A 25383-nucleotide genomic window follows, 5' to 3' on the forward strand; every position below is an offset into this window, starting at 1 on the left:
CAGCACAATTAATTTAATTAATTCACAGCAGGCGAGCCAGCGCACGGTGTGGCCGCTCCGCTTCGCTTCGTCGCGACCATGGGGAACCCGGATGCGCCGAAACGGCGCGCCAGCACGTGGTTCACTCCGGAGCAGCTGCCAAAACAAGGGCCGAGCGAGCGTCTTTGCCACCGCCTGTGCCACGGAACGAAGCTGCGGCGTGTAAGGCGTGGCAAGGTTGCGAGATTGGGACAATAGAGGTTGCTGATGGCGCCCCCGGGGGGGCACATGATGGAGCGGCAGCGGGGGGGGGGGGGTTGCATTGGCAATGGCATGTGGGCGGGATGGGATGGGATGGTGATGTCTGGTGGTGAAAACAGTTCCCTGGTCACGTGCCGCCTTGCTGAGCTGGGGGGGGGGTGGGTGTCGAGCAGCCGTCGTTGATGACTTGGGGCTGGGCACGGGGCTTGCTGTGCTGGCAGATGCTGGTCAGGCAGCTGGTGCTGAGGCTGGCGCTGAAGCTGGCGCTGAAGCTGGTGCTGAAGCTGGCGCTGAAGCTGGCGCTGAAGCTCCCCACGACGTCCTGCTACATACATAGGTACCTTGGGTAGGCTCAATGTTTCCCAGTTGGAACCTGTCAGGGAGGCTTCAAAACGCATGTGGCATCCTGGCATCACAGAGGCCCCCCCCCCGCCTGCTCCATTGGGCAGTCAACAGTAACCCATGACGGGTCAACCGTCAGAGGATCAATGGCGAAGCCAAGCCGACAGGGAGCCAGCGCGTGCCATCGCAGCTTGGGGGCCACTGGTGCGAGCAGACCCCAGGCCCCTCCAATGGCTAGAGGCATGCATTCCATTTGAACGCCGCAAAGCGGAGTGGAGCGAGCCAAAAGTCACGCTGGCGCGAATCGACCGAGGGTACAGGTCAACCGACCTGTGTCCCCCCCTTGTCATCCGACCCCCCCATAATAACTTAACTGACCTAACCATTGCTGTGGGCTATACTCTTAATATAATTGGTTTATTAGGGAATAGTGGGTCAGGTCACTTTATATAGAAAACTATATAGAGAAGTACTTTCTCGGATATTTTACTAGGTTCTTAGGTAGGGGTACCTAGTAAATGAGATTAAAGAAGTCACTTTCTTTAGAAAATATAAGGAGAAGTACTTTCTCTGCTGTTTTATTAGGTTCTTACGTAAGGGTACCTAATAAAAGATATTCATGAAGTCTGTTTATATAGAAAATAATATAGGAAAGTACTTTCTCTACTATTTTTACTAAGTTCTTAGGTAGGGGTATCTAGTAAGAGAAGTTAAAGAAGTCACTTTATATAGAAATATATATATAAGGGTACCTCTCTTTCTATTTCTAGAACCTAGGTACCTAGGTACCTAAGGTAGGTAGGTACCTAGGTACTTAGTAGAGGTTCTAAAAGTCACTTTATGTAGAAAAATATATATAAAGGTACTTCTTTCTACTATAGTACCTAAGTACCTAAGAGGTATATACCTAATAAAAAGAAAGGAAGTCGCTTTCTATAGAAAAGTCTATATAAAGGTACTTGATTTTCTTCTAATACTAGGTTCTTATGTAGGGATACTAAATAAAAATATAGTAGAAGTCACTTTCTATAGAAAAATATATATAAAGATACTTATAGTCTAGTGGCTACTGTAGATTAACGGATCTACTACTCTTTATTAGCGTATCTCTATATTAGGAAAGAGTATTGGTCAGGTCAGTTAAGTTATTATGGGGGGGTCGAATGACAAGGGGGGGGCACAGGTCGGTTGATATGTAGTCTCCCCTTTGGGCCTGGCATCTTCAGGTATCCCACGCGCCCCTGCCGCCCATGCAAGCTAGAACGCATCAGGTTGACGCGCCGAAAGAGGTGGCCCAGCTTCCGCTCCTGCTTCCTTTGCTGTTCCACGGCCTCCCTGACTTGGGGGACGTCGTGCAAACCGCCCGGGGACATGACGACTGGGCAACAGCCACGCGCTGGCGATGGGGATGGGGGTGGGTGCCCGCTACTTCGTGGTCGGGGGGGGGGGGGGGGGGGGGGGGGGGGGGGGAGGGGCCCAAGACGGGGTCTCTGGAGCGCTGGTCCTGGTTCTGGCTGTGGTTGTGGTTTCTCCTCGGGGAACACTGGGCGCCGATGGGCAGCCGATGTATGTAGGCGGCTTTTGCTTCGGGGCAGCTTGCCCGTCCTTGCGCCCGTGCCGTATGCTGGAGCAAGCCGTGGTCCGGAGAGCAGGCATACCAGCCGACGCAGACGAGCCGACGCAGACGGGTCGTCATGTTGGCGTGACTGGCAAGACCCTGGCGGGATGGCGACGGCCATGGCCATGCATCATGATGCTCGGATAAAGCACCCTACCCCTGGTGGCAGGTCGGGTTCCAGATTAAGAGCGCATGGTCAGCGCGTGTGGGCAGCATCCCGGCTGGGTCTCCAGGTCTCCGCAACAATTGCCAGGCATCTCGACAAGAGGGCCACGCTGTGGATCCGGCAGATGGTACTCCGTAGATGTTACTCCGTAGATGGTGATTAGACGGTCATTATGGGATGCTATATGCAGATGAAGATGCAGCCAGCCATCAGGTGGCGCAGGACCAGAGGTTCGGATAGAAAAAAGGTCCATCGAGCAAGGAGCCAGCCTCTACCTGTCTAGCTGCTACACGTCAGCTTCATTTTCATGACACCGAGTGGGGTCGAGAGCGGTCGCCAGGGGAAAACCCAACAAGAAGCGGAATTGACCACCAGCAGCAGCAGCAGCAGCAGCAGCCAGAAGCATCATTGGCGGCATCATTGGCGGCATCATTGGCAGAGTTGGTGCTTGAGGGTGTGAGCCACACTCTACACTGACTTGTTGATCACAGCCAGGCGCGCTGCCGTCGACACCTTCAACACCTTCAAGCACCAGACGAATTGGAGTTTTTGCGTTGCCTAATGAAAACCTACCCCTGGGTCTGTGTGCCCCGCTAGTCCCAAACAGGCCAAAGGTGGCGGCGTGGCGCTGTGGCGGCAGGATGCCACACTTGCGCAACCCCCCCTTTTGTGCTTCTGCACGAACACAGAAGTACGTAACCAGATTCCTCCTCACCGTAGTACAGTGGACAGTTGTCCGAGCCTTTAACTCTTTTTCAGCCAGCCAAAAGCGAGCCTTTACGGATGGTTTGCCGAGCATCGGATCCCCCCGAAGAAAAGTCGACTTTGCCTCTGGAACGCTGCCGAGTTTGGCCCGTGGCCAGGCGGACGACGGCCCGACGGGCCACCGCTCGGCTTACCGTCAGGTTTGCGGTCCCCCCCCCCCCCCCCCCTCACGCCTCCGCATCGTGGAACAGTTCTTGCAGTGAGTCGTGGCGCGTGACTTGTCGGTGCCCGTAGCAAGGCTTCCATTGGGTTTTGCCGGCGCCAAAGGATCTACGGTCCGGGGAGCTTTGTGTAGCCGTGCTCGGGCCTTGCCCCGGGTGTCATGTGCAGAGCCATCCATACCTTTACCCAGCCCCGACAGACCATCCCGACAGACCATCCCGACAGACCATCCCGACAAACCATCCCGACGAGACCGCAAGACGGGAAGGGAAGCATCGGACTGAGCTGCCTGGCCCCATGGGAAGCTGGCGACGGGTGCTGTTGCATCGACGGTGTGGGTTTGGTTTTTTTTGTACTACCGTGCTTGCCTCTGTACCTTCCTTGCCAGCGCGACCGACTTGAGCTACATCTGTGCAGACCAGCGGTTTTCTGTAACCTTTCCGCAAAATGCTGGGCTGGGCTGGGCTGGGCTTGTCTCGTCCCCTTGCGCTGCGCTGGGGTCGGATACACAACTGCTCTCGTCTCAGACGCTGAGCGCTACACCATTTAGTATGGTTGGCCATGCTTAACTGACCGAGAAACCCGATCTGGGCCGTCTACCTCTACAAGCTTGGAACAGCTTGAGGGGCCCATGATGTCGAGGTTCCCCAGTGATGGCCACAATTCTACGCGTTGACACTTGACCTGAACACGCCTTTCTGGCCAATCCAAGCTAAGCAACTAGAGCATGAAACTCGAAAGGAACAGACCAACCAGGTTTATCGACGAGAAACACCGACTACGAATATCGCGTCGTCGATCACGCGCCACAAATTTCAGCTGGAACGCGGACCAGTTCTTTCTTTGTTCGCCATTGGAAAAGTTGCGCGCAGCAACCAACAGGAAGGAAGGCGCTAAATACTCGGCGCAAGGGCCAAGCGGGAGGCGCCTTCCATTCCTGTCGTGCCTGTCGTGTCTGATGCGTGCGGCGTGCCTTGCGCGCAAGACTTGGGAACATCTGGCCAATCACGCACAGTCTCCTCTCCGCTGGTGCTCTCGACACCCCCTCAAAGCGCTTCGCAGAATCCAACGCGAGAAAAGAGTCGCGACCATTTGCAGGCTCGCCAGCCTTTGAGCTCTGTAGCATTGAGAGAAGCAGACCAAGACCACTCTTGCCCTCTGACTTTTTGGCCAGCATCGGCCACGCCTGAAACACCCCCCCCCCCGGACCACATGAGCGCAGCCATTAGTGGCCCCGCGTTCCTGACGCAGCAAGGGCCAGCGCGGCAGCAGCCAGAACCAGAACTGTCAGGAACGACCCCCACAGGGTTTGACGGCGGCTAACCACCAAGCACCAGCGCTTGTATCGCGGTGTGCGGGGCTCACTAGCGAAGGTGCATAACAGTCCTTGATTACTCTCTACGAAAGGGCAAATTGTGCCCATATATATAGTGCTCTATAGCATACCTATGTAATAGTGCACATGAAATAAAGGAGAGCTGAGCCAAGGCCTATCTAGCAAAGAGTTACGCACAAGTCTTACGTGGCCTTTGCTACGCATCATACAAATGAGTGGAATAGCTCTAGTGGAGCGTTGGGTAGTGCCATTGATACTGTATGGTGCGACAGCTTCTTCAGGAGCTGCTGGGGATGCCGAGCCCACCGGCCGGTGTCGCGTGCATCATCAAACACCCACCACCATGGAGGTACGTAGCCTCGTTTGCCTTTCTTTCGAGAAACACATCATACCTAGGAACCCAAGTGAAATGAGCGAATGGACTCTGCTGGTATTCGAACCCCTCGTGCTGTAATGTACTGTAATATTGGGGAATGCCATTGCCACGAACCTTTTTGTCTTGCTGGACCCACTTGCCCGCCCGCCAGTGCGGGTCGCAAGGGCCAAAGTGGCAGCTAGCGCCTCGAGGTGCCACTACCGACACGTCCACTGGGCTGAACAAGGGTCTGTTGAGCGAAGAGTCCGAGACCAGGCCAATCTCCTGGTTCGTGCCTCTTGGGCGGTGTTTACCACGAAAAATCGTCCCCTTCATTCCTTCCTCCAGTGATATTTATTCCGTCTCCTTCTGTCCCTCCCGATTCACCCGCGTCTGCGAGTTTTTTTTTTTTTCTACGTGAAACCGTGCTTCTCCCGTCTTCTTTCTTCTCCCCTCCCTTACCAACCATACTCTCCTTTGGATTGATTCGGACTTGTTTCCCTTTCCTTCTCCAACTGCATACGCTCTCTTTTACTCGTCGGCAACCTTTGTCCATTGTGCGTCCGAAAAAAAAAAAAAAAACTTCCACGGCCGGTCGAATTTCCCGTCCATTCGGTACGTCTCCTACACCGTACGCAACCAGACCTTTTGCCCACGATTTCGAGCAAGCCCAAGTGGACAGGCTCTTTCTCTGTCTTGGCCTGCACTTCCGTGTGTTGGGCGCGTCCACGCGATATCATCGCTTGCGGTGGCACAAAACACAACTCAGCCCTAGCACTTTTTGCTGCATTTACCCGTCGTCCAAGTTGGCCTGAGCTGGCAATCTTGTCTCAAGGTCGACGACGAACACGAGCTGGGGTGACAGCCACGACAAAACCATCATCATTCATCATCACACATCCGTCTGGCAGTGCCGTGACAGGGTGCACATCACTTTTTGCTGATTCCCCCCTTGCCAGCGAGCAGCGAGTGACTGCCGCATTACTCCGTACATTGCAACCCATCTTTGGGGACGTGGCAGGAGAATTATTCCGCGTTTGGTGCATCTCATCTGACCCCCCTGCATTTGCTCCATTCACTCCTCGACCCACCGCTATGCCCAAGTGCAGTGGTGCACAGTACACACCCTCACAGTGGGTGTCCTCTTGAATTCAACCTCAACTTGGGTGAAGACGGGACTGCAACCACCCCCCCCCCAGCCACCCCTCCCCCTCTTCCCAAGGTTTTTTTGCCCTTTGCTTCCAAGATGTTGTTCTTGGAAAGTCGGCTGCGTGACGTTGATCTTGAGATGGATTTTCCCTTGTCATGTCCTCACGTCCCGTGCAAGTGCTGCGGCACACAATTGGGCGGTACATGCTCCTGGTCGCACTGACGGTGTCAACCACCACTCCTCGAATTAGTATCGGCCAGTGTCGAATGTCCCGGCTCAAGACCATTTCCAAGCAAGTTTTTTTTTCCTTTCCCGGAGTCTTCGCAATCCTTCGCTTGTCATCTGCAGACTTATAAGAAGCCATCCCGTTCATGATTTATCAAATCCTCGACATCCAATTCTGACAACTTTTGAAGAGGCAGTCTTTGACTTCTACCTCTGGACCTGCCGTCTGTTTGACTTTGTGAGAGGTATTGCTGGTTGCCCCCTAACCCGTTCCCTCTGCATTCAGAACATTCTCAGCATTGTTATGCCTCAGTGAATCAGATTGGAGACGCGTAATCGCATGGCTCACCTGTGCCTGACAACACTGCCCTGACCGTGTTTGCTTGACCCGATGCTCAAAAAATAAAATGTTGGCTAACCATAAGCTTGTCTATTGTACCACAGATATCTCCCTCGACCGATCATTTTCCGAGCAAACCCTCTAGGTCATCAAGCTCGACTCACTTCTTGTTCCTCTCGATGGGGCTGTCTACCGTCGTCACGGCGTCGCTTCTAGCGTTACGTCTCCTTTCCTTGCCTGCTTTGGCAGCTCCCTCGCCTGAGCCTGCGCCACAGGCTGGCACCTCCATGGCTGCTGGCAGCTCTACCTGGTGGTTGGCCAATATCCCACGCCAGGGCAAATCTGCTTTTGGAGCCGCCGACTACAAGGTTTACCGCAACGTGAAGGATTACGGGGCCAAGGGAGACGGAAGTACCGACGACACCGTCGCCATCAACAATGCCATCACAGATGGTCAGCGATGCGGCCAGGGTTGCGATTCGTCCACCACCACACCCGCTCTGGTCTACTTCCCTCCCGGTACATATGTCGTCTCCAAGCCCATCATCCAGTACTACTACACTCAGCTCGTCGGCGACGCCGTCAGCGTGCCTACTCTCAAGGCCGCAGCCAACTTTGCTGGCATCGCCGTCATTGATTCCGACCCTTATGACAACACGGGCAACAACTGGTACACGAATCAAAACAACTTTTTTCGCCAAGTGCGCAACTTCAAGATTGATCTCACTGGCCTGCCCAAGTCCACCGGCACGGGTATCCATTGGCAGGTCGCTCAAGCCACGTCGTTGCAGAACATTGAATTCAATATGATTCAGGACAGGTCGTCCGACAACAAGCAGCAAGGCCTCTTCATGGAGAATGGCTCTGGCGGTTTCATGTCGGATCTGGTGTTCAATGGCGGCGCCCTAGGTGCCTTTCTGGGCAACCAGCAGTTCACCACTCGCAACCTCAAGTTTAACAACTGCAACACTGCCATTTACATGAACTGGAACTGGGTCTGGACCTTTCACGGAGTCTCCATCAACAACTGCGGTACGGGCATCAACATGGCGAACGGAGGCAACGTCCAAACAGTCGGGTCCATTGTCCTGGCCGACAGTACCATCTCCAACACCCCCGTCGGCATCACCACCGTTTACGATCCCCAGCAGTCTGGCACCAACGGAACTCTTGTCTTGGACAACGTGGATATGACCCGCAACGTCCCCGTCGCTATTCAAAACAACGACAACAAGGCGACCATTCTTGCCGGAAATGCCCTAATCAGCTCCTGGGCTCAGGGTCGATCCTATACCGGTGCTACTGGCCAGGCTGGGCAGGGACCTCGAAGATCCGTCCCCAAGCCGGCTGCTCTTACTGACAGCACTGGCAGAATCGTCACCCGAAGCAAGCCCCAGTACAATGACGTTGCCGCTTCCAGCTTTGTATCTGTCAAGTCCAAGGGCGCCAAGGGTGACGGAAAGACGGACGACACCGCGGCCATTCAGGCGGTGTTCAACAACGTTGGTCCCAACCAGGTCGTCTACTTTGACCACGGCGCCTACGTCGTCACCGACACCGTCAGAGTCCCGAAGAATGTCAAGATTGTTGGCGAGATCTGGCCTCTCATCCTTGCTGGCGGCAACTCCAACTTCAAGGACATGTCAAAACCCAAGCCCGTGTTCCAGGTTGGCCGGAAGGGTGATGTCGGCAACGTTGAGATTCAGGACCTCATGTTTGAGACGCAAGGTCCCCAACCCGGCGCCATCCTCATGGAGTTTAATGTGGCTGGTCAGTCGCAGGGGTCGGCTGCCTTGTGGGATGTCCACTTTCGTATTGGCGGCTCTGCGGGAACCCAGCTCCAGTCGGACAAGTGCAGCAAGACTCCCAATGTCCAGACCCGACCCGACCCTCAGTGCATCGGTGCCTTCATGCTGGTGCACGTCACCTGCTCCGCCAGCGCCTACTTTGAGAACACGTGGTTCTGGGTTGCGGACCACGAGCTCGATCTCGGCGACCACAACCAGATCAACATCTACAATGGCCGCGGTGTCCTGATTGAGAGCTCCAAGGGTGCTTGGTTCTGGGGCACCTCGTCTGAGCACAGCCAGCTGTACAACTATCAGCTCACCAATGCCTACAACGTCTACATGGCGCTGATCCAGACGGAGACGGCCTACATGCAAGGCAACCCCGACGCGCGTGTTCCCTTTACGGTCAACAGCAGGTACTCGGACCCCGACTTCTCCCACTGCAGCGGTGCTAAGTGCGCGCGCACCTGGGGCCTTCGCGTCCAGAACTCGAGCAACGTTTTCGTTTACGGCGGTGGCTTGTACAGCTTCTACGATAACTACGGACAGGACTGCGTCAGCGCCAACAACTGCCAGGACAACATGGTGTCGATTGAGAACTCCAAGGTGGAAATGTTTGGCATTAGCACCAAGTCTAGTATCACCATGGTGACTCTGAATGGCCAGGCAACCGCCAAGGATGCTGACAATCGCAACAACTTTTGCGCCGCGATTGCCGCCTTTGAATCATAGAATGATGGCGAGGGCCAGCCACCTTTGGAAGGGACGGGACCTGGGCCTATTCAAGACGGTCCTCCCACGCAGCAAACGACGACAAGCAGGTGGGACGGCCTGGCTAGTCTGCCGGCACCGACCAAGACCATATACGAAGTTTCTACACTGAGCATAGAGACTGGCGCGACAGAGCCGGCCGCTTCTTGCGATTCCATGTCTACTATAACGCTAACTACGACGATGTTTGTGATGGCGACTTTTGATGCATTGAACATGGAATGAGCATATGTACATAACTATACGCAGAACAGATGTCCTGGGAGAGGGGGGCACAGGGCACAGGGCACAGGGCATGGGGCACGGAACATGGGCACAATTTGACTGTCTTTTGATTTTGCTTCTCTTTTTTTTTCTTTTCCTTTTTTTTTTTTTTTTTTTTTTTTTTTTTTTTTTTTTCCCAGGTTTCCCCCAGTGGGCGAGCACAGTGGGTGATGAAAGTGTGGAGGGTTTTGCAGCTGGCGTGGCTAAAGCGAGTAAAGACTCGCCACTGTGTGTGGTGATTTCGACATAGCTCGATGGAGAGAGAAGAAAGTGAGACTTGTTAACATTTGCCCGCCACGTGAGTGTTGATTTGTTTTGAAGTGCAAAATGTCGATGTCTGATGAACAGGGAACAAGCCAGGGCAGGGCGTTATGTAGCAAGGAAAGCCGACGCGGTGAGGGTGCGTTTGCCGCTGGATTCACGATTCATTTGATTCCTGAGAAGACGCGTGAGACTTGTTCGTATGTCTGCTTGAGACGACTTGTTGACTCTTTTTTTTTTCTTCTTTCTTTTCCCTTCATTTCCCCCCTCTTGTGTTTTCCCGCGATATGTGGATGGGGGCTGCCAACGACACAAAGGCCGACTTGATGCTCTTTCACCCCTTGACCCTCGGTGCAGGCTGCTCCGGTACCCCTTGCAACACCAAGATGATGAAGCCGGGCCGGTGCATCTTATGTAGGATCTGCCTGTGGTTTTGTGGGAAAGTTGCTGTTGGGAAAGACGGACGATTCTGGCAGTTGCGCCGGAGGGCAGGCGCGGGACTCTGGGGCAGCTCTTGGGAGCGGAAGATGGAAGCCGGAAGATGGAAGACGGAAGATGGAAGCCGGAAGATGGAAGACGGAAGATGGAAGCCGGAAGATGGAAGCCGGAAGATGGAAGCCGGAAGCCAGAAACCAGAAGCAGCAGCCAGAAGCCGGAAGCCAGGGCCCAAAGACGGAAGCCACAGCTTACATCCTACAAGCTAGACCCGGCATCCCGGTTCGCATACCCGCGGTGCCCGTTCAACAGGCCCCTCTCCCTCTGGGCAACAGCCTTGGGCAGGTCGACGCCGAGGCCGAAAAAGACAAAGACGGCCCACTTCCAGCGAAAAGGGTTGACGGCGACGCAAAACACAAACCACCACACCAGCTCGAGGTAGGTGAAGAAGTCAAAGGCGCCGGCGGGGCGGCGCGGGCGCCAGGGCCAGGCGGACGAGCCGCTGGGCGAGCTGGTAGGCGAAGAGGAGCGGGTGGAGGAGCGGGCTGGCGGCGGACGGCATGCTCGATGTGGGTAGAATGCGGGTGCGGTTCTGATTCTGCTTTCCGATTCCCGGTCTGGAAATCGCGGCGGGTTATACATAAGTCGACGGACGGGGACACGTTGACGGCGGTCGGGCCGCGGGGCCGGTGACGTCACCAGCCCGTCACGCCCTTCACATGCCAGCAAGCCCCAGCCGTCCCGCGTCATGGACGCTTTCAACTGTTCGACAACCCGCCGTGCTTCAATCACCCGCCCGGCCGACATTTCATCCCGTAGAGCAAAGCAAGCAGCAGCAGCAGCAGCAGCAGCAAGACCGCAAAGACCAATGGAACACCCAGGTACGCGCCGTGCCGCCCGCCGCCCCCGCCCTCTTGGCTGCCCCCCTCCGGCTGACCCTGGCCGACCCCGGCCGACCCCGGCTGACCCCGGCTGACCCCGGCTGACCCCGGCAGTGCGCGAGATCCCCTCCGTCATCGCGGCCCTCTCCACCGGCTCCCCCCAGCAGCAGCGCGACACCCTCGCCCAGTACTTCCTCCCGGACGTGTCCTTCACCCACCCCTTCTGCCACGTCCCGGCCTTCCACGCCGGCGCCATCCCCTTTGCCCCGCGCCTCAACTCGCGGTGGCTGCTGCTCTGCATCTACCGCTGGTACCGCACCCTCAGCCCCAGCATCGACATTGCCGTCGACTCGGCCGGTAGGTTGTTGTTGTTGTTGTTGTTGTTGTTGTCGTTGTTGTTGTTGTTGTCCCCCGCCGCCCTGCCCTCCCTGCTTTGTCTTTGCGCCCCGCTCACCCGCTCACCCTCCGCGGCCCAAAAGTGTTTGACCAGCGCTCCTCCCTCCTGTACGTCAACATCCACCAGACCTTCCGCGTCTTCTTCGTGCCCCTGTACGCCGCGCGGGTGCGCCTCGTCACCGTGCTGCGCCTCCAGCAGCGCACCGCGTGGCCCGCCGCCGAGACCGTCTCCCGCGCCGGCCTGACCGAGGCGCGCGAGCCCGCTACTACGTCGCCGCGCAGGAGGACTACTACCAGCTGGGCGACTGCGCGCAGTTCCTGCTGCCCGGGCTGGGGGCCCGCCTCTGGCGCCTGTGGCAGCTGCTGAGCACGCTGCTGTGCGTGGCGGGCGCCGTGCTCTTCCTGCCCGTGTACTACCTGCTGAACGGGGCCAAGGTGGCCAAGGTGCCTTAGCTAGGGCTGGCGGGGGGGTGCCGGGGTGCCTGGTTGATCGGCGGGACGGGAGTCTGCTTTGTGCTGTCGTCTTGACGCCAGAGATTGGGGAGAAGGGGGGATGAGAAAGCGGGAACGGAGGGCTTCTGTTGGGCAGCCGGCGATTAGAGGGGAATAGCAAGGAATCTAGAACGTGTAGCAAGAGATACAGCCCAGCCTCTGCTGAGCAGCCCACGCTTAGAGAGGAACGACAAGGAATATAGGAAATCAAGCAAGTGATGCAACCCAGCTTCTATCAAGCCCACAATGCGAGAGACATGAGAAAGAATGCAAAAACAAAACGAAAAGGGAATATAGAAAGGAAGGCAGGAGATACAGCCCAGGCTCTATGAGGCAGCCCGCGACTATAGAGAAAGGAAAATAAATGCAAAATCTCAAACAAAAGCAGAATCCAGCCAGCTGCTGCTAATCAGCCGTGAGGCTTGGACAGATAAGAAGAACCCCAGAAAGCAGGCAAAGGGAGAGTAACCCCAGCTTCTGTTGCGCCGCCGCGAGATTATATATAAAAGAAAAAAAGAGAAGTTAAACAACAGGAGAATAAAGCCCGGCTCTACTAGTCAGTCCCAGGATTGGAGCAATAACAGGAATGCAGAAAGCATGCGAAAAGAAGAACCCCCCTAGGAAGCAGCTGCAGGGCCAAGAGAAACAAGAGGAATGCAGAAAGCAAGCAAAAAGGAGACCCCCCCTAGGAAGCAGCTGCAAGGCCAAGAGAAACAACAGCAACATACAGAGTAATGCAAGACAGAAAACCCAGCTTCTGCGCCGCCGCGGACATGACAAGACGCAGGGAATGCAAACGGCAAGCGAGACAGCAAAGCCCAGCTCTACTGATTGCCCCAAAGCTTGGAGAAATAACAAGCACCCTGAAGGCAGGCCGAGCATACAGCCGGCTCTGCATCGACAGACCCTAAAGAATCAAGAAATGCAGCGAGCGACAGGAGCATATAACCCCTTCAACTACGCAGCCCCCTCAAATAAAGCCACACCCTGTATCAAGAAATGCAGCAAGCAAGCAACAGGAACACAGCCCATGCAGCGTCTCCCCAGCCCCGTCCGCCGCGAATCCAACCCGCCCCCGCACGCGGAACCCGCCCGACCGGCAGCACCACCATCGCCAGGTGGCCAAACCAAATCACGCTCGCCTACCGACGCCCTACGGCCTACCCAACAAGCGTCTATGTATTTCTCCTTGGTCCCCCCCCCCCCCCCCCCGAAAACGAGCTATTCCCAAATCTACGTGCCCATGGCCCGTCTACCGGCTCCTCTGTTCCTGCCCGCCGCCCCCGCCATGCTCCGCTGCGCCTGCTTGACTATCCCCACGGCCTCGTCGACCACGTCGTGCCCCCTCCGCCAGGTGTACAGCGCGACGCCCCGGCTGTCCAGCTGCTCGTGAGCGCGCGCCAGCCGTCTCCTCCACAGCTCCAGCTTCTTGTTCACCCCCTGAGCGCCCAAGACGGGAGATCCGGACGGGGTCGTGGATCCCGACCTCGACCCGGGCCGGTAGTGGCTGAAGCTGAGGGAGGGCGGCGCGGCCGGGGCTGGCAGGTCGGCCGCGGACGGGGGCAGTGGTTCAAAGTCAATGTCCGCGTTGGAGAGGGAGCTCCCTCGGGCGAGGAGGCCGGGGCTGAGGCTCTTCAGCCCAGATCGGCGCCTGGGTAAAGGAGGCGGTAGCGCGGCATCCTCGGCGGCACGGGGAATCGTGGTCAGAGGTTGGCGCTCGTTCGCTCCCAGCCCCTGTGGCCTCTTTGGCTTGGGGGGAGGCACATCCTCCGTCTCTGCAGTCGCCGCCGGGTCGTGTCCACGCGCTGCTGTGCTTCGGAGGGCCACCGGCTTTGCGGGTCGAGGCGGCGGCGGCGGCCTTTTCGCAGCGGGTAGTGCAGGCAGCCCTGCGGCACTGGTTCCCTGGGCAGATTCGCCCGCTTGCCTCAGCTGCGCAAGAGCCGCCGAATCGTCCAGCTTCGCCTCCTCTGGGTCCTCGGCAAAATCAATCAGCGCCCCCATGATGGGTCCACTGGCCGCCGCCTTTGCCTCTGCAGCAACGGTTCCCGTCGACTTGGCATGCTCACGTTCGTCCACAGTCATGCTTGACAACCTTTGCCGTGCCAGGTCATAGGCTGGGTCAAAGAACCCCGTCGGCTCCGGAGTCGTGACATCTCGGATGAATATGGCCAGGACTCGCCCTGGGTTTGCCAAGGCCAGCTCGGTGTATACCTCGAGGTCGGCTTCGCCGCTGTCGCCGACCAGGATGAATTTTCGGCTGGGAAAGTCCTTGACCAGCCGGTTCAGCGTCGTCTTTTTCCGTTCCGCGACCGGCTCAAAAATTCCCTGCAGCATGCCGCTGTACTGCTTCAGATGGAGCGAGCCAGGCGGAAGGCCGGCAATCTTGAAAAAACTCGCCAATACCGGAAACAGCTGCCAAGGGCTGTTGGAGCAGTAATGCATGCTCACGTCCAGGTTGTGCATTTCGGTAAACCACTCGCGAACCCCGTCGATGCAAAGACCGCCCAGGTCCCGCACAAACGTGTTGCGGAAGATCTCGCGGGCACCACCGGAAATGTTGGATCGCTTGACGGTGTCGTCAATGTCGCTAATCAAGCTGATGCCGGCCGGCCCCGTAATCTTCACCTCCTGCGTTGCCGAAAGTTGCTCATTGGCAAGCACCCTCACCTGGGTAGGCACGAAGTCGAGGGCTGCTCGGACGTTGAAATGCCCGGCGTCGTCTGTCAAGACCGTCTTGGACTGTGACCTGGTCTCGTTGTAGAAAAACAAGGTAATGGGCATGGAGACGAGGGGATTCGTCAGAAACGGCGCAACGCGCGCCATCAGATTGGCGTTGGCCACGGCGAGCTCGGTCTCGGTAAGCTCGCCCAACCCAGAGGCTTGGCGGGCCGAGAGACTTGGGCTCGCCGGTGCCGAATCAGGAGTATGGCTGCCATGTCGCCGATGCCGCGGAACACTGCTCGCGGCTTCGACGCCAAGCGTGCTATTGTAGTGGCAGTTCTTCCTGTGGTTGTTGCCAGGGTGCTCGCTGTAGCCACCGGCAGAAGCCACGCGCTTTTCCTCTTGCCCGCGCCTCTCAATGACGGCAGCCTCGCGCTCAATCTTCTCCTGATCATGAATTTCCTGTCGTATTTGGTGCGGAGGCTTTGGTTCGCTGCCGTTGCCGATGCCTCCCACCGTCGTCGCCACGTTGGCCGAATCAGACTTGAGAGATGGAATACCGCTCAGCTGGCGTGCCAGTCCAATCAAGATGCGGTTCCTCCTCGTCATGGGGCTGACGTGGGGCGAGTATATCCATCCTCTGACATCGACGTCGACAATGGCCTTTTCGTCCTCGTGCTTTTCCCACTCCTGGCGCCACCACTCTTCGTTCTGCTGTCCTGGTTGATCCAGCGATTGAGGTTGAGCCGTTTGCGTCCAATCCCTCCTTGTATGTGTTTTGGCATATGATGGAAACAAAACCATTTGCTCGTTTCCCCGGGACGTGATGGCTACGTCGGGGAACGCGCCAGGAATGTGTGTGCTCTCGTTTGTCCCAAAATCGTCCAGGCCCCTTGCTCTTGATTGCGCGTATGTTTCTCGGAGCTCCGTGACTGCTGCCTGCCCGCTTCGGTACAGGTTGCCAGCCATGGCCGCCAGCTTCCTCCGTCTGTATCCTCTTTCTCCTCTCTCGCCGGCGTCTTGTACTACATCATTGGCACCAGAGCCGGAGCCGTTGCAGGCGGCCGTCACTCCCGCAAACGACGGCATCTTGTTTGCCTTGTGGAAGACGCGCGGGATCGCCTTTACATGCTTGGGGGGTGGTTGCCGAGGTCGTCGTCTTTGCGAACGAGGCGTGCGACTGTCGGTAGGCTGCGATTCGGCATGCACGAGCTGTTGCCGTTGCTTGGCAACCAGGTTCAACACACGGCCGTGTTGGTTGCGCTTGCGTTGACGATGAATCAAGAAGCGATATATGCGCGTCTGCAGATTGACCTTGACCAGTGGTAAAGTTTCAAGACGGAAATGGAGCAGCCGTTCACGCAACCGATCTCGGACAGCACGGGGGGACATGCATCGAACGAGGTTTCGACTATGGCGGCCGAAGCTAAAGAGGCGAAGAGGCGCCAGCTTGCTCTCGAGTGTCGCGGTTGATGAGTCTAGCTCGCGCGATCCAGCGGTTTTGTCAAAGTCGAACCTCTTGCTTTATATGGGGAAGTCTAGTCGCAGTAGCCAAGTCATCACAGGCGGCCGCCCCGTCCGTCTCTCTCTGGTTGAGGTCGAGCGGCAATAGTGTTGCCTGTTTCGCCCTCCCCTTGTACAAGTAGAGGCCTTTTGTCTCGGCAGTTACTAAGCCGTGGTGCTCCGTACTGCACTGTCTTCTGATTAGTCCGCAGGGATCAGTCAACTGGACAACGAGGCCGGTTGATTCGTGCACACATTGTACGCACGTTGAGCGATGCGAGCAACAATGAGAGCCACGCACCTGACTTGCACGCCAGGCGGTGGCGTCAGGGTCCTGATGTCTGGCTCAACCACCAGCCCCGTGTCTAAGCTGTCTGCTGTCCTGCTGTCCTGCTGTCTAGTTACGCTGCTGCGGACAGGCTTCTCAGGGTGTAACGCGGTGACGAGGTGTCGTCTGGTGGGTAATCTGCCGGGCCAAAGATGGATGGTGGAGAGCTCAGGCTCGTGATACGGCGCACTGGTCGCTGATGAGGAAGAAGAAAGAGCATCCGTCAGTTGCATGTCATGCGCTGACGCTAACTCGTCCTGGGGAGCTGCGGGGCAAGAAAGATTGCAGGTGCAGCCGAAGCAGCCGCCCGTAGTCAGACCGTGGCACCGGGTGTCTAGGGTAGGGACGTACGGTACCTCCACCTATGTACCTATTGGCATAGCATCAGCCTAGTCCGTATAGCATCAGCCTTTTATCGTGGTATTTCATTCTTGTTTTCTGTTTTGAAAAAATAAATAAATAAGTAAAATAAATAAATCTTATTGAGCACAGCATGGTTATGCTCGGGTTTCAAGTACTGCACTGTACCATCTACAATGATCCCATACTACACCACTTGAAATGCTCGTCCATGGGTTCCAACTCTGTCGTCTTTCTCAGGCCCCTATGTAGCGTCACTTTCTTCCCTTTGCCTTTGCCTTTCCCGTCCCCTTGCCTTTGCCTTTGCCCTTCCCCCTGGCCTTGAACTTTGCTTCTGCCGCTGCCGCATCTCCCTTGCCTTTCTTCCATGCTCTTCCTCCTTCCAAGCGCGTCGACTTGTCGTCCAGGCGCTTCCTGTCTTTGTTGCTCAGCTTCCCGTTGTGGTTCTTCTTCTTCAAGCCCTCGCGTAGACCATTCAGCTCATCTCTCCCCGCTTGCTTCGCCTTCCTCTTATCGTGCTCCGACTCGAACCAGGTCCTCTTGGGTCGAGCCTTGATCTCGGCCTCGTGTTCAATCATATTCTCGCCCTTCTTCAGCTGCATGTCTGCCTGGGCCAGTTGTTTCTGAATCTTCTCCTCCTGCATGATCGTGTTGATGTCCTCTTCCATCGCGTCGATCTTGCCCTGCAACTCGTCTGCTTCCGCCGAGGAGATGCTCCTCTTGATGAATTTGCTTCCCTGAGACTTTCCAGCCTTGATGGCGGCTTGCATGACCTTGCGGTCGGAATCAGCGACCAGCGTCACGGCCGTGCCGTTCCGCCCAGCACGAGCGGTACGGCCAACGCGATGCAGATACGTTTCCAGCGACTGCGGCGCTTCGAAATTGATGACCGTGTCCACCCGCTTGATATCCAGACCGCGGGAAGCGACGTCGGTCGCCAGCAGATAGGATACCTTGCCGTCTCGGAACGACTCGATGCTGGCGATTCGCTGCGGAACCGGGTGTTAGCGTTGATCTGAGGAGATTGTCGGCGAGGCAAAGCACTCGACATACCTGCGACTGATTCATGCTGCCGTGCAATTCGGCGCACGACAATCCCAACAACCCAAAGATGATGCGCGCTCTGTGGGCCTCCCTCTTTTGTCGGAAGAAGATGATGACTCGTTCATGGTACATTTTCATGCAAATGTGTGCGAGATAGCCCATCCTCTTGTCTTCTCTGCCTCCTCGCAAGCGTACAACCTCCTGCACCAGGGTTGCCACTGTTCTCTTTTGCGAGTCAACCATTAATCTCACGGGTTTATTCAGCCCAACGCGAATCAGTCGATCCACAGTAGACGTCATGGTGGCAGAAAACAGCATCGTCTGCCGGGATTTTGGCAACGTGGTGAGAATCTCATTGAGCTCGTCCGCAAATCCATCTTCCAACATGCGATCAGCCTCGTCAAGAACCAGAATCTCAACAGCGTCCACGTTGAAACCGGCCGAGTTCCTCATGTGATCGATGAACCGACCGGGCGTGGCAATAACAATGTCCGGGCGCAACCGAAGCTCGACTTCCTGGGCCTTTAAGCTGAGACCACCGACTGCCAGGGTGAACTTGATGTCAGTATACCGCCCAAGCTTTGTGCCCACGTCGTAACACTGCATGGCCAGTTCACGGGTTGGTGTCAGAATGACCACGCGAGTGGTGGGGATCTTGTTTGGACGGAAGAGCAGTCGCTCAAGAATCGGCACCAAGAAGGCGCCCGTCTTTCCTGAGCCTGTCACCGCGCCACCAACAAGATCCTTACCCATAAGAGCGATGGGGATGGTCTTGTTCTGAATAGGCGTAGGCTTGTTGAAGCCAAGAGATGCCAGGCCGCGATGAATTGGCCGGGATAATGACATGCTTTGAAAACTTGAAGAATCCGTCGTGGCCGTCGAGCTCTGCTTCTCCTCGGGGGCAAAGAAAGCATCTCGTTTCGCTTGTTCTTCGGCATCCTCTTCGTCCTCGCCATCATCCGGCCGATCGTCATCAGGATGTCCAACAGGCGTGGCTACTGAGTCCCGGTCGGAAGCAGCATCGCCATCGTCGTCGCCTTCGACTTGGTCGTCTTCATTTGATTGGTCGACCCCGTCATTGTCGTCGCTCTCCGAAGCCTCCTCTTCCTCCGAGTCCACATTCATACCAAACGCATCTTCTGCCAATACCTCATCATCTCCATCATCCAAAGCCATATTTAGATCATTGACCGCTTCGGCTTCATCACCAGAATCATCGATCCCTTCACCGCCATTTTTCTTTTCCCTCTGTCGGCGTATAATGTCGTCCAAGTTGACAGCTTTCTTGTCCGATGAAATGGCCTTCTTCGCACCGCTGAAGCCCCAGTCTCCAAACTCCTCTTCAACGTCCCCGGTTTCGCCATAGTCCATGAATTCAAAGTCGGGGTTCATGGCTCCATCATCTTTGTCGTTGGGCCCCCATAGCCCAATAACCTGCTCTTCTTCTTTTTCATCGTCCTCATCCTTTTTCGAATTTTTCGACTTTTTGCTCATCTTGACCTTCTTCTTTGGCGGGGAAGCGGATACCGGCTCTTCTTCTTCAAAGGTAGCTTCATCGTTGTCGGATAGTGTCGTTATGAATTCTTCCTCAATTGGCTTCCGCTTGTGAACTGGCGCCATATTTACCCATGTAGCGCCGAGCTTTTTCCAGAAATACCTTTGTAGATGCGTTTCCAATGGTGAAAGTGCAAAGACAGACAGCTGTGTGTCGTATCTGCCGGTTCCAAAACGGAGGGGATATGTTTATCGTCTAAAGGTTTTTCTGCCGCTTGAAATTTTGGCGGTGGGCAGAAAATTGCCCAGTCTAGACTAGACAGACGGCCCTGCGGGGCGGTGGCGGCACAAGCCCGTCCCAATAATCCCGCGATTTTCCCGACAACGCCCTTTCCAGGGCTGTGTGGTTGATTGGGCGACCAGACCAGACCCTTTCCATCGGCTTCGCTGCCAAGTCGGCGGTTCAACGACAACGGAGGTTACCAAGACACCACTACTCCTGCCTCTCCGGCTTGCGATTCGAAAACGGCTGCGCATTACGCGTTGACCCCTTGATCGGCTTCATTCCGAATCATTTTTACGACCTGTTGTGTCCCCGACGGAAGTCTTTGGCCACAAACATAAGCAAATAAATAGCCTTTCCCTGCCTCCACCTTCCACACACAATCACCACCATGGGTGAATCAAGGTTGGTCATATTGCGCACAAAGACTTTGCGGCGGTTCCGAAGAAAAGGCTAACGATTGTTTCGCTTTCAGACAGGAACTCATTCAATGGCTGAACAGTCTCTTGCAGCTCAACATGACCAAGGTCGAGCAGTGTGGTACTGGGTAGGTTTTACCCCTCCCCCACTCCATGCAGGGCCTGTTTGAAGGCTCTACCGGTGAAAATTTTCCGTCAACCACAACTGCAGCGTGAATCCACGAGGGAGAAGAGCAGAATAGAATGCATCGGCTTAACAAGTTTTTCGCTGACTCGTTGCAAAAAGGGCTGCCCTTTGCCAGGTCTTCGACAGCATATACATGGATCTGCCAATGTCGAAAGTCAAGTTCAATGCGAGTGGTGAATATGCATACGTGCAAAATTTCAAGGTTTTGCAAAGTACGTGTGCAATGGTTCCCAAAGTTTTGCATCCCCGAGGGATTTTTTTTCGAACACTGGCCTATATGCCTTGGACTTGGTTGTTCTAATGTTTGCTGCAGACACATTCGCAAGACATCAAATTGACAAGCCGATTCCTGTTGAGGCACTGATCAAGTGTAAAATGCAGGACAACCTGGAGTTTCTGCAATGGACCAAGAAGTTTTGGGACTTGAACTTCCCTGATCACGATTACGACGCAGTGTCACGACGAAAAGGTGGTGGCCTCCCTTCTTCTGGACCAGGTGCTGCCACAACTAGAGCCCCCGTGTCAGCTGGTGCTGTCCGACGCGGCGGCGGCGGCGCCCCCGCGCCCCGAGTGGCCAAGGCTGCTGGCGTTGGTCCCGGATCTGCCGCTCTTCAACAGGAGAATAACACACTCAAGGAGACGGTTGCCGGTCTCGAGCGAGAACGAGACTTTTACTTTAGCAAGCTGCGCGACATTGAGCTGCTGATTCAGCAGGCTGTTGAGGAGGACCCCGAGCTGGAGAAACAGGAGGACGGACTAGTGAAGCAGATCCAACTCATTCTCTATTCTACAGAAGAAGGCTTTGAGATCCCCGAGGAGGGTGAGCCTCTAGACGATCAGGAGACGTTTTAGGTTGTGGTCGGTCGATCAGCAACACGAATGCTTGCGGCCCATGACTATGAGTACCAGTGAATGGAGGAGCCAAGGGGGTTTGCTCAGGGCGCATAGTGCGGGAGGGCACGACACGAATCGAGGCATTTTGGGAACTTTGGGGTGAAGCGAAAATGGCAGCTGGGTTTATTCGGCTGCACTGCTGCGCGACGCATTTATGACTGGCATGCGATTAGTTTGATAGAGAGGCGGAAAGCACGATATAGGTTTCAAAGAAGATATTATCAGCCCGTCGATGCAGATGAAAATATGAATGGCGTCGGACAGCTCGATGGATGGCATCAGCGATGGCATCAGCGATGGCATCCAAGTCACGCTGCGACAAAGTCTGGGAACATTCCAATTTAGTAACCTGATGCATAGGGTAGGTGACGATTTCGGGTGACGATTTCGGGTGACGATTTCGGGTGACGATTTCGCTCCGTGATGCTTACTATTCCCGAGTTGTCTACACTTTTGCCGTTTGGAATGACGAATTGTCTATACGAAAACGGACTGGTTGTCGAGGATTTCCAAGGGCAGGTAGCAGCAGCATTGTGTCAATGTCGGGGTCGTCATGCCCTTCTGCCGTCAGACTAGAACAGGAACAGAGCATTGCTGCCCAGCTGGACCAGAAACGAACGATGACGTCCGCAATGAGGCATGTCGAGTAAGAGTCTGGTACTTGGAAGTTGGAAGTAGAGGTCACCCGGGGCTAGACATGGTTACGACGTTTGTGATTGGACAAGGCGCCCGCTTGGTCGGCCAACCAGCCGCCAGGCCTAATTCCCCACTGTGTGTCTTCCTTGCCTTGCCTCGTCACAGCGCTTGCATCATCGATCCATGACCATCCAGCTTTCGAGACAGCTGGGAACCTCTAGCAAGACCAGCTTCACAGCACGCCGTGCGTCGAAACTGTTCTCATCGGTCTACCATCCCCTCCAAGGTGAAGAGAGGGTAGCCACTTCCGCTTTATGCAAAGTGAAGAACGGATCGGCACCGCTCTTACGAGCTTCGTTTCCGACACGTCCATCAGACGATAGATTATTCTCCTTCAAATCGCCCCGCCCTTTACGTCTACATAGCCCAACGAAGACCACGGTTAGAAATTTGCCGTCTTATCGTACAAAAATAACGTAGGATATACTGGTAGCCATGGCTCCTCCGCCCGAAATTGCCATTCCATCGACGAGTGTCTCCGACGAAGGCTCAACCAAACCCTACACGCTGTACAACATCACCCTACGACTGCCGTTGCGCTCGTTTGTCGTGCAAAAGCGGTACTCGGACTTTGCCCGACTCCACGCCAGCCTCGTCGAGCAGGTTGGCGCGCCGCCCCCAGAGTCCCTTCCCGGCAAGCACTGGCTGAAATCAACAGTCCGCTCGCCCGACCTGGCGAGGGAGCGGCAGGCCGGGCTGGAAAAGTATCTGCGGACGATTGCCGAAACGCCCGATCGACGATGGCGAGACACATCTGCCTGGCGGGCGTTTCTGAACCTCCCGAGCTCCAGCACCACCAACTCGACCGTCTCCGCCCCCGGGATGGTGAGGCCGGCCGCGACGGGGGCGGCAGACCCGCAAACGTGGCTAGACATGCACAGAGAACTGAAGCAGCACCTCAACGAGGCGAGGCAATGCCTCTCGAGGAGAGACGCGGCGACAGATGCCGGCAACAACGCCGCAGCGGCAGAGGCGGGTGCGGCGGCGCGAAAGGTGCTCCTGAAGGCCGGCGCGCTGGTCAGCGGATTAACGGACGGTCTGCGGAGGATGCAGGAGTCGAGCCGGCTTGGCGAAGGGGAGCTCCGACGAAGGCGCGACTTGGCTTCAGCGGCGAGGATGGAGCGCGACGCCCTGGAAAAGCTTTCCAACAGCGTGTCCGGCCCAAACAGCGCCGCCGGCCACGGAGGCACCGCCTCCAGCGACTCCAACCGGCTGGCCACTGCGTCGGAGAAAGCAGCTCTCCTCAAGGGCGGCCGTCCGGCAGGCCGCGTGCTCGGCGCGCCGCTCCTCGAAACCGCCAAGACTAGGGAGCTCGACAACGAGGGCATCCTGCTCCTGCAAAAGAGGGAGATTGCCGAGCAGGACCTCAACCTCGACCAGCTGACGGCCATTATCCGTCGTCAGAAGGAAATGGGGCTCCAGATCAAGGACGAGGTTGATGCGCAGACGGAGATGCTCCAGCAGCTGGACGAGGATGTGGACCGCGTCAACAAGAAGCTGGACGTGGCCAACACGCGCATCAAGAAGCTGTGACTAGCATTCGCGATGCTCATCGTCCAGAGTATTCTCCTCGCCCTCGAGCTGGTGGTTTGGCTGGTGTGGATGGCGACCAAGTTCACAGCAGGCCTGACGTGGGTTGTGGATGTGGTGCTGCACATTGTTGGTCTGGGGCAGTGAGGAAAATCATGATCAATATTCTTGGATGGGTGGGCGTCGTGGACAAATCTACGGAGTAGTCCGGTCTGATGTTGTTATTTCAGGCGAGGCTTGGTTGGGTCTCACGGAGCAGTCTTGATATTTCCATTTCAGGCGAGGCTGGTTGGGTCTCGGGTAGCAGTCTTGATATTTCTATTTCGGGCGAGGCTTGGTTGGGGTCATTGACTCGTGTGATTACAGGCTAGTAGTTCTGGCGTAAGATGAGGGATTAACATGACATGCCAGCGACGAGATACAGACAACAAACCATGGTACAAGCTGTTTATAACCGTCGATGTATAGCATCATCGCCAAGGATGGGCAGGAACAAAGCCCAGCGAGCGGAACCAAGACCAGTGAGCATTTCCGGACTCCTACTCTCACGACCGAAACCGGCGCCATGTCTGCCTTGGCGCCGCAATGCCGCAGTGCGGCCATGTCAGACGCTGCAGTGACCTATTGTGTGTGATTCACCAACCTGGTGGGCATGCTGACAGACAGACTGGAAAACGAAGCGGTCAAGCGCGCTGCTCAACATGGCGTGGCACCCATGCCGGTTGTCATGCCTGGCGATCGCTCTGCCACCGCGAACCCATCGGTACTTGGCTCAAGCTTTCGCAAGGAGGACGGACTATTGGGCCCCAACCCACCCCGACGTCATCTGCATGATGCGGAGCGGCGGTGTTGCCATGGCAACAGGGTATAGATGGAGTCTTGGCGAGGAATAAACAAATCTCGAGATATACTGGGCAAGTGCTCCGCTACATTACTTCTGACGCATTCATTGCATGCATGCACCTGACCTGAGTCCCTGCAGCTAGCTGGTTTTAAAACCAGTGCTGCCTTTTGGGTGTACCGTAGCCCAAATCAAGCGCCAAAAAAAGCTAACGGCAAAACCCGTCACGTATGGGTCAAAGACGGCCATTTCGGCGCGCAGACTTGCCGGCGCGACGTGAGCTTTTTTTGCTCGGCCCGCTGGTGTTTGGAACAAGCACCCTGAATTTGGGAGATGGTCCGCGTGGCGGTTGGCCTGGTTGTTGTGGGGGGGGTCGGGGGTTCATCGTTCGACCGTCAACGCTGCTCATAAGGCCATAGGTGTTATGGACATTGGAGACAAGACGCAGCGGAGAAAAGGAGAAATACAGTACTACGCTTGGCGCATAAGTACAGCGGCGCATTACTTCGTACTTGGCCGGGACTCAAGAGCGGTCGGTCCAGCATTGCATACTCCGTACGGACGTACTGCAGATGACGACGGTGCTGATTGGGCGGGTTGGTTGGAGAGAGGCCCGGTTGCATTTGGCGCAAGCCACCGTCCGTCGACTTTGCATGTGTCGTCTCATCGGGGGCAAAAATATCCGAGCCGCCAGCGACCACGTCGACAGGCTGGTGGTCTGCATGGATGGGGCCAGTGGGCTGCAGAGAATTCAGTAGGCGGGCAGCATATTTTTTTGATTCTTTTGTTTTCTTTTGTTTCTTTGGCCATTGTACAGCCTGGGAGGGAGTGGCGGATGTTTCTACCCCGTCGTCGTGATGACGAGGAAAGGGAGGAAATGGGAGCAGCGTCACGGATGAGGGCATTGGTGCCATTGGTGCCACGGTGCCACCCCAGCCCTGAGGGCGATTTGCTTTGCCGAGACAACAGATTGGGGCGTGGCAAAGGCCCGTGACGACGGGGCTCTGTCTGATGTCGTGACTGCCGGTCTGCGTGCGTGCGTGCGTGCCTGTCTGTCTGCAGAGAGCGTTTTTTGCTCTGCGTCGAATCGTCGATTGAGGGGATTGAGGGGAACGCCGTTGATGTTGATTGATTCAGTGGTTCAGCTTGATTGG

The 25383-nt window shown here is 56.1% G+C and overlaps 7 protein-coding genes across 7 annotated transcripts; 4 read left to right on the forward strand and 3 right to left on the reverse strand.

Annotated features, from left to right (window-relative positions):
* Positions 1–2652: 2652 nt before the first annotated feature.
* On the reverse strand, positions 2653–3471 carry UV8b_03407 (uncharacterized protein; the record flags this gene model as incomplete). The annotated part of the gene is made up of 2 exons (XM_043140905.1): positions 2653–3197; positions 3303–3471. The coding sequence occupies 2 exons, from the start codon at positions 3469–3471 to the stop codon at positions 2653–2655; spliced, it is 714 nt and encodes a 237-aa protein (XP_042996839.1).
* A 3515-nt stretch (positions 3472–6986) lies between these two features.
* On the forward strand, positions 6987–9221 carry UV8b_03408 (uncharacterized protein; the record flags this gene model as incomplete). The annotated part of the gene is made up of 1 exon (XM_043140906.1): positions 6987–9221. The coding sequence occupies one exon, from the start codon at positions 6987–6989 to the stop codon at positions 9219–9221; it is 2235 nt and encodes a 744-aa protein (XP_042996840.1).
* A 1867-nt stretch (positions 9222–11088) lies between these two features.
* Positions 11089–11864, forward strand: UV8b_03409 (uncharacterized protein; the record flags this gene model as incomplete). Its single annotated transcript, XM_043140907.1, has 3 exons — positions 11089–11101; positions 11216–11458; positions 11581–11864. The coding sequence occupies 3 exons, from the start codon at positions 11089–11091 to the stop codon at positions 11862–11864; spliced, it is 540 nt and encodes a 179-aa protein (XP_042996841.1).
* A 1358-nt stretch (positions 11865–13222) lies between these two features.
* Positions 13223–16714, reverse strand: UV8b_03410 (uncharacterized protein; the record flags this gene model as incomplete). The annotated part of the gene is made up of 3 exons (XM_043140908.1): positions 13223–16172; positions 16320–16343; positions 16455–16714. The coding sequence occupies 3 exons, from the start codon at positions 16712–16714 to the stop codon at positions 13223–13225; spliced, it is 3234 nt and encodes a 1077-aa protein (XP_042996842.1).
* A 381-nt stretch (positions 16715–17095) lies between these two features.
* UV8b_03411 (uncharacterized protein) lies at positions 17096–19505 on the reverse strand (the record flags this gene model as incomplete). The annotated part of the gene is made up of 2 exons (XM_043140909.1): positions 17096–17830; positions 17895–19505. 2 exons carry the CDS (start codon positions 19503–19505, stop codon positions 17096–17098), a joined length of 2346 nt encoding a protein of 781 aa, XP_042996843.1.
* A 548-nt stretch (positions 19506–20053) lies between these two features.
* On the forward strand, positions 20054–21120 carry UV8b_03412 (uncharacterized protein; the record flags this gene model as incomplete). The annotated part of the gene is made up of 4 exons (XM_043140910.1): positions 20054–20067; positions 20138–20209; positions 20368–20480; positions 20582–21120. The coding sequence occupies 4 exons, from the start codon at positions 20054–20056 to the stop codon at positions 21118–21120; spliced, it is 738 nt and encodes a 245-aa protein (XP_042996844.1).
* Positions 21121–22293: 1173 nt separating this feature from the next.
* UV8b_03413 (uncharacterized protein) lies at positions 22294–23391 on the forward strand (the record flags this gene model as incomplete). Its single annotated transcript, XM_043140911.1, has 1 exon — positions 22294–23391. The coding sequence occupies one exon, from the start codon at positions 22294–22296 to the stop codon at positions 23389–23391; it is 1098 nt and encodes a 365-aa protein (XP_042996845.1).
* Between the last annotated feature and the right edge of the window lie 1992 nt (positions 23392–25383).

Source organism: Ustilaginoidea virens, chromosome 3 (genome assembly GCF_000687475.1).
Source record: "Ustilaginoidea virens chromosome 3, complete sequence".
NCBI classification, from domain to species: domain Eukaryota; kingdom Fungi; phylum Ascomycota; class Sordariomycetes; order Hypocreales; family Clavicipitaceae; genus Ustilaginoidea; species Ustilaginoidea virens.